The sequence below is a fragment of the Amaranthus tricolor genome, chromosome 5 (assembly GCF_026212465.1).
Source record: "Amaranthus tricolor cultivar Red isolate AtriRed21 chromosome 5, ASM2621246v1, whole genome shotgun sequence".
Classification (NCBI taxonomy): Eukaryota; Viridiplantae; Streptophyta; class Magnoliopsida; order Caryophyllales; family Amaranthaceae; genus Amaranthus; species Amaranthus tricolor.
This window is the reverse complement of record NC_080051.1, coordinates 27,376,738-27,388,499: the sequence shown is the minus strand read 5'-3', so window position 1 is coordinate 27,388,499 and position 11,762 is coordinate 27,376,738. Positions and strand designations below refer to the sequence as shown.

Below are 11,762 nucleotides of genomic sequence, written 5' to 3'. Positions count from 1 at the left end.
TTACAAATTTCATGATATATTAGGTAATACAATTAATAATTATACAGTCAAAAGTTTAGAATATATTACTCCCTCCGATCTTATGAATTAGTCCCATTTGCTTGGGCACGGATGTTAAAGATTGTGTGGGGTCTATTAAAAAGGGTAAATAGTAAAGGGTAAGTAGTGAAGGATAAGTAGTGAAGGGTAGTTGGGTAAGTAAGGTATATGGGGGTATATTCGTAACTACTTGTGTGAACTAAGTGTATTTAAGTAAAAAAGGATTGCCAAAAATAGAAATGGGACTAATTCAAAGGTTTTGCCAAATAAGGAAATGGGACTTATTCATAAGATCGGAGGGAGTATGATTTACTGTTTAGAATTGATTTTATCCTTGTTAATGAACGCCCAAGGGCATCTATTAGCAAGATCCTTTTAAGAGATTATATCTAAAAATCTCCAAATAAAAAACGTGAATAACATATATATATATATATATATATATATATATATATATATATATATATATATATATATATATAAAAGGTCCACAGACCCTTTATTATGATTGGAACTCTGATGAACACAAAAGGTGCAAAAGAAAGAATTCTTCCTCTATTGCTAAATTGTGTATGTACAAAATTGTTCTACAAGCATCCTTTATGCCTGTTAACTAGTAGAATTTTCTTGTACAAATCATGTAACTCTATCTATAAATTTCTTTTGGGGGAAAAACAAATTTAAAATAACAAAAAGTAAATTCCTTGTGGATCTGAATACTTCAGCATACAGTCGAAATGCCCATGCACGTTCCAAAAAAGTGCATAGCATCCACAAAATGCAATTGCAGCAAGCTGTGCCTGTTGGCAGCGGAAAACTCGAAGCCAGCATATGGTACCGAGCGCTTCAAGCCACCAAATTCGAAGTTGAAATGACTCCAGGCCTAGACTTTGATTTGGCCAAAACTTGCTGCTCCACAACACAGCAAGTCAATTGTGTCTTCTCGAAATTTCGCCTTTCTTTCAAATCGCACATAGATCAAGTTTAAAGTAATAGGAGATGTTTAACAAAGCATCCACCAGTTCTGCCAAAGCAAAAAACCTGCCGTGTAGCAAAGTTTCAAAGCCATACGAAGCACTGAAACATCCATGCAGGTAAAGGGCTGTTGAACTTGAAACTACTTTCACGCCACACGATGAATCAGGTATTGTTGAGCTTTAATTAATCTTCTCAATAAGGTTCGTTCAAGAACAACTTGCTGTCAACTTAAGTCTCTAGAATGTCCAACAGAAGTGACAGCAAGTACATAACATGGCCTGTTCTTTTGCAGCAGAGACTCCTGCTAGTGAAAGATGATAAATAATCTGTCATCATTATCAAAAGCGATTCAGATTCTTAGTCCTTGCGAGTTGAGAAATGCTTTGGTTTGTCTTCATCCACAACGGGCCTAGGCTTAGATTCTGCGTGCGTATTAAACAACCTTGGTCGCGGACCACCTGGGCGTAAGCCCCTAGAACCGGAGGAAAATTTATTAGGAAAGGAATTGTGATGTGGGACTTTGGTTATCACAAAATCCTTGGGAAGAGAATCCATATCCATGTAACAGTTTCGAGCTTTTGCATCAGTAATCAAAGCTGCCCAGTCATCAGACTGCATCAAAGCATTAGCATTCCCCATAACCTGTCAAGCAATAAGAAAAACAGATCACACTAAGATGAATAAACAATCCTCACTACTAAACAAGAATGAATAATAATTCATAAGATATTTGTAACCATACCCAAAGGCCCCTTCTTGCTCGAGTAAGTGCAACATTCATTCGTCTAATATCAGCAACAAAGCCAACCCCATGATTTGAGGCACGAACACAGGACATAATAATGACATCACGTTCCTGCCCCTGAAAAGCATCCACAGTATTTATGTAAAGATCTTTTCCTTCTTCAGAATTAAGGACATCCTCAAACTCACGTTGCAGACATTTTAGCTGCAGCTTATAAGGTGTAATTATACCCACAGTAACTTTATCCAATCCCAATGCCTTTGCTGTTTTATGTAGATGCTCATACAAACGAAGACAAAATTGAGCTTCGTGTATATTCTGATAGGAAACTGAGCCACCCCTATGTGATTCTCGACCATGAGTTATATCATAAAAAAGGTATGGTCGAAGTAAAGGATCTTGGTGGTATTTCTCATCAGGCAGGCTTAGAACGCTTTCACTGTCTGTAAGTCGTCCCTGGTAGAAGTACCTTGAAGGAAAATCCCGGATTTTTGGATGCATTCTATACTGGACGGATAATAGCATTGTTGGACAGCCAGCTTGCTGAAATCTCTCAAAAAGGCTTCTGCTGTAAAACAAAGTTCCTGCTGCCTTGCTGATAACCGTCGCAGGAAGCTGCTGAGGATCACCAACAAGAACACAACGGGCTGCACCAAGTGAGAGTGGAGGAAGAATACCCACTTCACTGGCTTGAGCTGCCTCATCAATCACAACCATATCAAAGCCATGCGTAAGACGCGAAAACAACTTACGACCACTACTGGAGAGTGTGGTAAAAACAATCTCAGCCTCATTAGCAAAACTTGTTTCTAAATTGGCACGTGCATCTTCTAAATTAAAGCTACTGCCAGGACGAAATTTCCCCTCCAAAACGAGAAGACGAGCCATCTCAACTAAAACTTTATCTCTATCCTCAATTACTGCAGCAAGAGTTTGCAACAAAGCATCCCGATTCTGGTCCCGAGCCATGAGAACATCGGGATCCACTCCAACAGAACCTTGGGAGCGGCCAGCTGCTGCTGCAGAAGTAAGTTGCATTTGAAGAGTAGTCATTTGACGAGTCAGCTGATTTTCACGGGTTTTCAGGTTTTGCAACCATGAAAAAACCTCATCACGAGTTTTAAGTAAAAGCAACTCAGTTCTACGCTCAACAGAGACAGCTTGTGCAGCTCGTGACTGCGTATCAACACCAACACGTGCTACATCAGGCTTATAAACCTTCATCTCTCCATCAATGAATCCACGATCAAGGACACGTGCAAGCAACTCATCTGTTGCAGCATTAGATGGAGCACATACCAGCATTCTAGGTTTTGGACAAAGTTTTGGTAACGTGCGAAATAGGTTCTCATCCATGCTTCGTAGAACCTCGTCAATAGATCCCGACGAAGTACTGTCGGCATTTCTATCATTATTTTGCTTATAACTTTCTGGTGCCAATTTTTTTAGCAGTGCAGTATAGTAGTGCTGATACTGAACTAGATGAATCACATTCAGCATTCCCCAGACTGTATGGGTCTTTCCCGTACCTGGAGGACCTTGAACTAAAGTAAACGGCCAAGGATCTTGTCTTTTAGTGGCTCCATTACTAGTCCCGGCTGCTGTGTGCATGGCAGCCCACTGGATTGCTGATAGCTGAGGATTATTGAAAGTCCTATGAAGATGGTCAAAAAATTTTGGAGTAAAGCATTCAGGGATGGCTGGAGTCTGTTCCTCGTATTTGGGAAAGTGCTCAGCACTTGGCTTAAGGATTGCATTTTGCATCTATTCATAACAAATGCAGACTATGTTAATGATAAACACTGAGTAGACAAAAAACACAAGCATAAAACAAAAGACAAATCCAAATGTTACCTGTACACTTAGCCGACGAAAGGCGTGCAATGCCACATACTCACGTTGCGTTGTTGCCAGAGAGCCCAGGACACTTAGGTACCAGATACTTCTAGGCTGAAGCTTCTTCAATATATGATCGTTATCAGCAGTACTGAGCAAAAAAACAGATTATTAATACTATGTACAAACAGGAGTACCAAACAAGAATAGAAAATATACATCTTTTAGCTGACCTATTTGTATCATAAGAATCCCCAACATAAAAATGAAGTATTGCTCCCAGAGGATCACGAACGTCTAGAGGGATATGTCTTCTGACAGTACCAACAGTACGCGCACTCCCTTCAGGTTCTTCATATTCTTCAGCAGAAGAAATACTACTTCTCCTAGATCTAACTGCTCCAAAAACCAGATAAATATATTAACAACATATCTGCTAACAAACCAATCCCTCAGATACAGTTTTGTCACAAACCTGAACCAGGCCTCGAAGAGGAAAGAACCGCAACATCACCCTCTTTGAAGGTCCATTTTATATCATTTGAAGGAAGAACTATCACATCGTACCATCCTAGCACCCAGAAGCAAAAGAAAGAAATTAAAGCTCATGCAAGTGAGGTATTCACAGTATGGGATCAGCGAGTTTGTATTATATTTCCGTACTTCTTCGTCTTAAACACCCAAGTCAAACAATCAACACCTTGACATGGCTACGCAATCTTCAACTTCAAGACACCTCTAAAAATTAAGGACCACATATTTAGGGAAATAAATGAGAAACAAATAAAGGCAAAAAAATGTGAGACAACATTCCATTAATCCAATGCCGTCAAGTGGCTCCCACCTAGGATGGGGTTTGATAGGGTCGGATGTACGCAACCTAACTCTTGTTATGATAAAATTAACAAAAAGATTATTTCCAATTGACCCTTGGTAGCAAAAAAATATGAGAAATGCTCAAAAATGAGATTCAATCTAGTTATCCGTTATCATAATTTCACAAGATATTGGAAACATATATACCTAAATTAAGGTATAAATTTGCTATGTGAAAAGCTCGGGCAACGATTAGAAATAATATGTCATTTCATACATGATGTTTCCTTGCATCGTGTCTATTTTGGCACAATAAAAGAATGTCCATGTTCCAAAATTTTGAGTCCTGATGCATTTCACTTGTGCCGAAATCCAAGACAACTTGACCACAAAGCACAAATAAGGCCGCATGATTATATTGCAACCATATTATAAAGGTCTTTGAATTTACTGGCATTAACCATTATCGAGACCGTGAACAAAACCGTGTTTGAACCTAACAATTATCACCATGCCTAACCATAGATAAGTTTTCAATAATTACCCAACATCGTGAAAAAATTTTAAGGAAACAGTGCCCTAAAAATTCATTAAAATAGAAAGTGAGTAACGAATGTCACCACGGACTTCAGACTCGTGAACACAAATGTGAGTGTGTGAAATGATAATTTTGAAAGGCACGGATGCTATGCTAAATTTTATTAAAGGATAAACGCGTATTAAATTAATATTATCATAAACTAGAAGTTGATAATTACCCAATCCAGTTATAAGGTCATTTCAAGAAAAAATAATTGAATATTTCCTTTAATAGACTAATACCTCCATCTTAAAATAAATGTTACACATATCAATTGGAATGTCCAAACTATGTACATGCTTTCTATGGTACACAAGTCCTCACAATCACTCTCACCAAAAAGCAACGATCATCTTCTCTTCCTAACTCTCTTGCCTTCCTCAATAGGTGTGGCAACAACCAAGTGCAACATTTATTCGGTGAATATTTACAAAAATGATGACTGCCTTCTAATTAGCTCTAGATGAACATTTACATTCTGAAGCATCATCGGATTCAAAAATCACTAGGTCATTTATTAGTAAAAGTAAAACCACCAGATATGGTAACTTTATATTAAGGCCGTCAAACAAAATTATTATATAGTAAGGTGTTGTAGTATGCATACTTCACCAACTAAATTAAAATGGCACCCTAAGCTTATTTTATGTTGGGCTTCTTGTAATGTAGGTTGGCACATTGACCAAAGCAAGGGGAAGGGCACCATGGCTTTCAGGGAAATTTAGTTAACGTGTACATGTGTAGGTACAATGGGAGCCAAGACCATACTACAAAAACAAGGCCACATCATAGCATGAGTCGTAAAGGTTTTCAAAGGTATCAACTATTAAACCAATACTAATTGCATCGTAAAGGTGTAAGAAAAAATGTTTTAGGCCGGCTCAAGAGATCACACATGGTTTTTGGCAAAATATTTCCTATACAACCACCACATTAACATGTTACCATAGTGTAAAAATAAGGATGCATCGCATCGGTCGCGTTGTAAAGATTTTCAAAATAAATGAACCCATATTCCCCGCGTCGTAAAGGTGTAAAATACCGCATTTTAGGCCGTATCAAGGGATATCTTATGGTTTTGACCTATATTTAGGCGTTACGATAACCGCATCACTCTCGTTACCCATCACCGTTTTGTTACTGCGATTGCGACCGTTACCACATTTTTACACTTATTATGCCTGTTACCGAATCATCATGATCGAAATTGCAACTAATACAATAATATTGTCTTATTTACCAAGAGAGGACTATGATACATAGTGTAAACAAGGTCGCATCGAAATGGCCTCATTGTAAAGGTTTTCGAAAAACGAACCTATATCACCTGCGTAGTAAAGATATTAAAACACCGCATTTTGGGCTATATCAAGAGATATCTCATGCTTTCATCCGATATTTAGGGGTTACAGTAATCACAACACCCTTGTTAGCACATCATTGCGCGTCCGCGACCATTACTGCATTTTCGCACTACGCTATGGTTTCTAGTGATCATAATTTCACAAGATCTAACAATTATTAAATAAATGTATAAGCTCGTTAATGAGCCAAACTCACTGTTTTATGACAAACCCATGAATGTTCACAAACATGTTATTATGAACTCTCTTATAACTTTAAAAAACCTCATACTTATCATGGAATAAAATTGAAGAACTTTTTCCCAATCGTCATACAAGAGGCCAAGAATATCAAGATAAAATTGTTTTTTATTGCGTAAATGGTAAAGAAACTCTCATCTAATATCACGTGTCATAAATTCTATCTTCTAAAGCTTCTTGCTTTTCCTAAATGGCTCGTTCATTTTGACTAGTTCAATTGGTGTTATGCAAGTGAGAAAGCTCAATCCATTCACAGCAACCCAAATGCTAAATGAACAAAGGTAGAACAACAATTTTAAGAAGTTTTTAAAATTCGAACATAGCTCAAAACACAAATATGACAGTATGGTGGTAAAAAAAAAGACCATCAGCTTTATGGAAAAGCATTGAAATTACAAGAGAAAAATTCACCTCTTCGTATAAAGTTATGAGAACCAAATAATAAAAAAATAAAATGAAAGAACTATCTGGATTTTCGCCTCAAACCCATAGACGCTTGGTTCCAAAATTGGAGTACCATCGGTCCAACATGGCCAACAGATAACACATAAAGCCATGCTGGAATACAACTTGCATTATCTATTATCTAACCCATAAATCAATTCGTGATTGGCATGCCGACATAAGTATGTGGTGTAAACGAATGTGTACAAGTAACGTCCAAAAGAAAGAACCCATATGAAGTCAGCATTAAAAAGGCCTACTTCAATATATTAACAGGCTGCAAGCATAGTGAAAAAAATCAAAAAACCAGCACAAAATTATAACACATTCTTCTTCCATCAAAATAAAAATATCCATATTACCTCTTTCTCGTCTTTCAACAGATTTCACACGGACCATTATATGTGCATCTCTAGAAGATGCTTCATTTAATTCCTCCCATGTGCTGTACAGCTGTGCTCGACATTCTTCAAAAAGCAAAGGCTCAAATACTCTGATATACTCTTCTACAGATTCAAACCGACCAGGGACACATTGAAGCTCAGATTCCTCTGCACAAAGAAAAGAAACAGATCAAAGAGTAAAGAAGTGAAGCAATATATTAGACCATCAAACAAGAAAGAGGCCAGAGCACCATAAACAAATCAATTGACCATTGGGATATAGGATTTTGTATACATATAAACTTGCCCATATGCCATTTACCTCTAAATACGACAACAATTTTCCTCCTTTTCGGGATAGTGGAAAATTTTCAAGAATAAAAGTTTCAAGAAAAGTCTATAGTCAAAATATGGATAGAAAACTCAATAAGGTAACATTATACCTGGATTATGCCAAAACTTATCACTAGTCACCTCCCGCAAGAGACGCTCCACTGATGTATCTTGATATTGTTGATTGGTCACATTTTGCCGCTTTGGAGGATTTTTCTTGTTGACTAGTTTTACATCAACTGAGCCATGACTACTTGAAGCTGGCTTTCTTGATTGGGTCTGAGGATCCTTGAATTGCCTCGAATCTGTCGGCTGTTTCCTTAAATTATGCCTAACGTTTCCCTCAGCAGACAGATCTGTCAAACTATTTTGTCTCCTAGGCCTTGCTAAAAGCCCTGCATTATTGCTGTTGGATTCAGGTTTACGATCAACAGGTTCCATGGAATTACTTTCCTCGTCACATAACAAGTCAGCCTGATTCTGATCCTTGATAGCATGCTCATTTTTCTTTTCTCCATTACGGTCACCAAGCAACCTCAAATTTCGGGTCCCCTTGACTATACGAGCACTGCTAGGGGTAGGAATAGGAACATTCTGCCTTTTGGGAGTTGAAGACTTAACTGCACCAGCTTGCTTAGCATCTTCTATATTTAGAAACATCGTTTTTCGGCTCCGCTTTTTACCCAGCATTGCTTCTTTCTGATCATCAAGCTTGTGTTTACCAAGAGAATTAGCACATTTTAAAGCATGGTTCGCTTCAACTCCTTTGATTTCCTTGTGTTTAGGAACTGGCTCTGAATCTCCCTGAGTTTCAATGGACAAATTACGTTCAGCATTTCCATTCAAATTAATGTGGGTCCCGCATTTTACCTCATCTGGTGGAACAGCATCTGATCTAATTAAAGAATAATTATCTTGACATTTCTGAGGATCAGCAGGACTAGAATCACGGGAAGTCCTCTTCGAGGACAACACAGCAGGAGTAACATTTGCTGCTACACCAGAAGATGCTGCAACTCCAAGCTCATTTAAGGCTTTGTTGCCACTGGAGGATGACTTTTCTTCCACCTTTTGGCTTGCATGGGGACCAGAAAAATCCCCATCAGACCATTCTCCTTCTTCTTTTTCCGTAACCTGAATATTTATAGAGCCCGAACTCATCAAAGTCACCCCTTTTCTACCATTTTTGCTTGCTTCAGGCAATGACATAATCTCAGAGGATTGATCCCTTGCCTTTTTCTCGTCACCTTTTCTATCTAAGCTAGAAGAAGCCTTTATTCGAACAAAAGGCTGGAAACCGGAAACAGAAGAAGCATGAGAAAAGGCATTGTTATTTACAATGCTGGATGAACCGATTGATGAGACAACATCAGACGGTTGGGAATTCAGAGCCGGAATAACTTTTTGAGGCTGGACACCAGATGAACCATCAATCTCATCATCATCATCCAAGGGGGCTTCATTAAGGTCAAACCACAGCCTCCCACGGGATCCCATTTCTCACATAAATTCATAAACCTGCAGCACAACTTTTAATTTAGAAAAGTACTAATTAAAATAGACACAAATATACCAACTTATCAAAAGTGAAAACAATTTCAAAGGAGTTACAAAAATAAGTGCTGTTGAAAAAAACTAATTTCAATAAAGCAATAGACATCGTATGACAGTCGATTCTTATTTGGATATTTTAAAGAAAAATGCATCGACTAAAATGGTAAAATGTAGATTAATTACGTCAGTCGGAGAAGTTATTTAATACACCTTATTATCCCCACCAAAAATCCCCTCAAAAATAAAGAAAAAAATTGGGAAAACAGGACTATGACAGAAAACAAAATTCCTAAAGACCAAACACTTCAAAGCACCACCTCATGAACCATACAGAGGTGGAGCATATTAATGAACACGGCAGTCACAAGTCAAATAGATAGAAGAAAACGTAATTCGGAAATAGAGCATAACAAGATACTGGAAAAGAATGCACTAAAATTTGAGTGATGCATTCTTAAACCAAAAACAATTTCAATGAAGAACCAGTACACTCACACTTTGCAGCACAGCCAAACTTAAAGGATCTGCATATCATAACCCCAGAAAAACCCACGACAAGTTTCGTTTAGGCCTTTGATCATCCATAAAAACTTAATTAAAAATTTGGTACACCATATAAATACAATTCGACTAAAAATACCACAAAAGTAATATCATACCAAAAGAACAATGAATCTTGATATCCAGGAAAGAAATATCACATCAGTCAAACTTAAGAACCCACCAACTTTCACTTCCACCACATCAAAATTCAGTAAATTGATCAGAGTTCTACTCACAAATTAAAATAACTAATCAAAGAAAGAAAAAAAACAATTGAAGAGAAAGTCACAAACCCCTAGTACAGTGATCAAAGAGAAAACAAGGGCGATAATTCCTAAATTTGAGGGGGTAAAGAAGAAAACCAAAACGAAGAGATAAGAGAAGATGCCAACGCCAAACCATACCTTAAATAAATATAGGCAAAAAAATGACAGGTTTGATAAATCATGAACAAAGTCAATGCAATTAACGAAAAAGGTACAAGTTGATAAATTACATTATCAGCATAGTACAAGTATCAGTAGACAAATCAATGACAATCAAACTAATAATCTTCTCTTCCTCTCTTTTCCTTTCCCTTGTAGTTATACACCAACCAGCCCTTATTTTTCATCTCCCCATCAATCTATGATCTACAACTTCCAAAAACAATAAATCTTCCATTAACCACAAAATCAAATCGAAATTACTCACAACAAAATCAACGCAATAACAAACAAAAAGAATCAACCAAAACCTAATGTCATGACCTCAATAAAGTAATCAATCAAATTGAGAAATAAACTAACTAGAACAAACCTTCAGTGACGGAAACAATGAAGTAGTGAACCGGAATCAAATTCTACGGCACCGGAGAAAAAAAATTGGAATCGGAAAAGAAGAAATTGAAGGTAGAAATCGTCGGAAGTAGAGATCAAGAGAGCAGGGGATAGAAAGCGAGGAAGAGAAGGAAATAGAGATCTGGTGGGGAATGCTCGCGTGAGACAATGCCTTAGGTTTTTGGGGTGGAACGGTATTTTCTCCTATCAAAAACCTCAAATGGTTAGGAATATATATAGAGGATTGGAGTATACAATTTGGATAATAAAAAAGATATTAAAATTATATACCCCTTTGTCTCATTTAGAAAATAAGTCAAAGAGAAGAAAAAAATGAATTATGTGAATGAAATTAAAAGAGAATTAATATATATAAATAATATTTAAAAAAAGTGGTGTGAATTGTCCAAAAATAGAAATAATACAAATTAATTGAGATGGACCAAAATGACAAATGATGCAAATTGAGTAGGACAGAGAGAGTATAAACATGTGTGGTATAAGGTAGTTGTGTTCATAACTATATTTACACTCTGTTGATTGTTAGGTGTGAGTACTGTAACTCTTAGATTTTTTACTGTATGTATAAAATATTAATTTTTGGAGAAAGTTGTGGTTGGTAACTATTAAAATTTAATTGGTCAAGAAAAAGTTAAGATCAGAAAATTTTGCAACTCTATTTTTGGTTTTGGAACTTATAAATAGTTGTTATATCCTAAAAACAATGCTTAAAAGTGTTATTTAAACTATTATGCCTATCATATCCATAATATTTATAGCTGATACAAATATAATGTATATTTGTAATTTTGTATACATGTAATTACAATATGTAATCACAAAAGCATCATCATTGGGAAGTAGAATGTCTTTTCGTAATTTATATGTTTCGATCACGAACAACCGCACGATCTATCATGAATTATAGGATTTATCAAATGACAAATATAAACTTTAGATACCGGTTCAAGACGCTCAAATAAAAACTTTCCGTAAGTGTTAATTCTTTTGTACGGTGTTTCGGGATTTTAGTGATTACACTTAGAGATACCATGAATCACACGACAAATACAAAGCGGTATGCATTCC

At 36.7% G+C, this 11,762-nt stretch overlaps 1 protein-coding gene across 2 annotated transcripts; it reads right to left on the bottom strand.

Annotated features, from left to right (window-relative positions):
- Positions 1-572: 572 nt before the first annotated feature.
- Positions 573-10,876, bottom strand: LOC130814040 (uncharacterized ATP-dependent helicase C29A10.10c-like). Of its 2 annotated transcripts, none has more exons than XM_057680024.1 (8): positions 10,654-10,876; positions 7,869-9,287; positions 7,405-7,593; positions 4,074-4,169; positions 3,832-3,994; positions 3,617-3,749; positions 1,760-3,526; positions 573-1,659 (listed from the first exon to the last, which is right to left on the bottom strand). In XM_057680024.1, exons 2-8 carry the CDS (start codon positions 9,253-9,255, stop codon positions 1,375-1,377), a joined length of 4,020 nt encoding a protein of 1,339 aa, XP_057536007.1. In that variant the 5' UTR covers positions 9,256-9,287; positions 10,654-10,876; the 3' UTR covers positions 573-1,374. The 2 variants fall into 2 exon arrangements, with proteins under 2 accessions (XP_057536007.1, XP_057536005.1); XM_057680022.1 differs by having other exon boundaries at positions 7,869-9,276.
- Positions 10,877-11,762: the final 886 nt, after the last annotated feature.

What these genes read in the sequence shown, in the direction of transcription:
- LOC130814040 (XM_057680024.1), bottom strand. Translation starts at nt 9,255, where the DNA reads ATGGGATCCCGTGGGAGGCTGTGGTTTGACCTTAATGAAGCCCCCTTG. An exon ending in GATTCTTATGATACAAATAG is followed by an intron (nt 3,750 to 3,831) that starts GTCAGCTAAAAG and finishes TTTTTTGCTCAG; the next exon opens with TACTGCTGATAACGATCATA. An exon ending in TTCGTCGGCTAAGTGTACAG is followed by an intron (nt 3,527 to 3,616) that starts GTAACATTTGGA and finishes TGTTATGAATAG; the next exon opens with ATGCAAAATGCAATCCTTAA.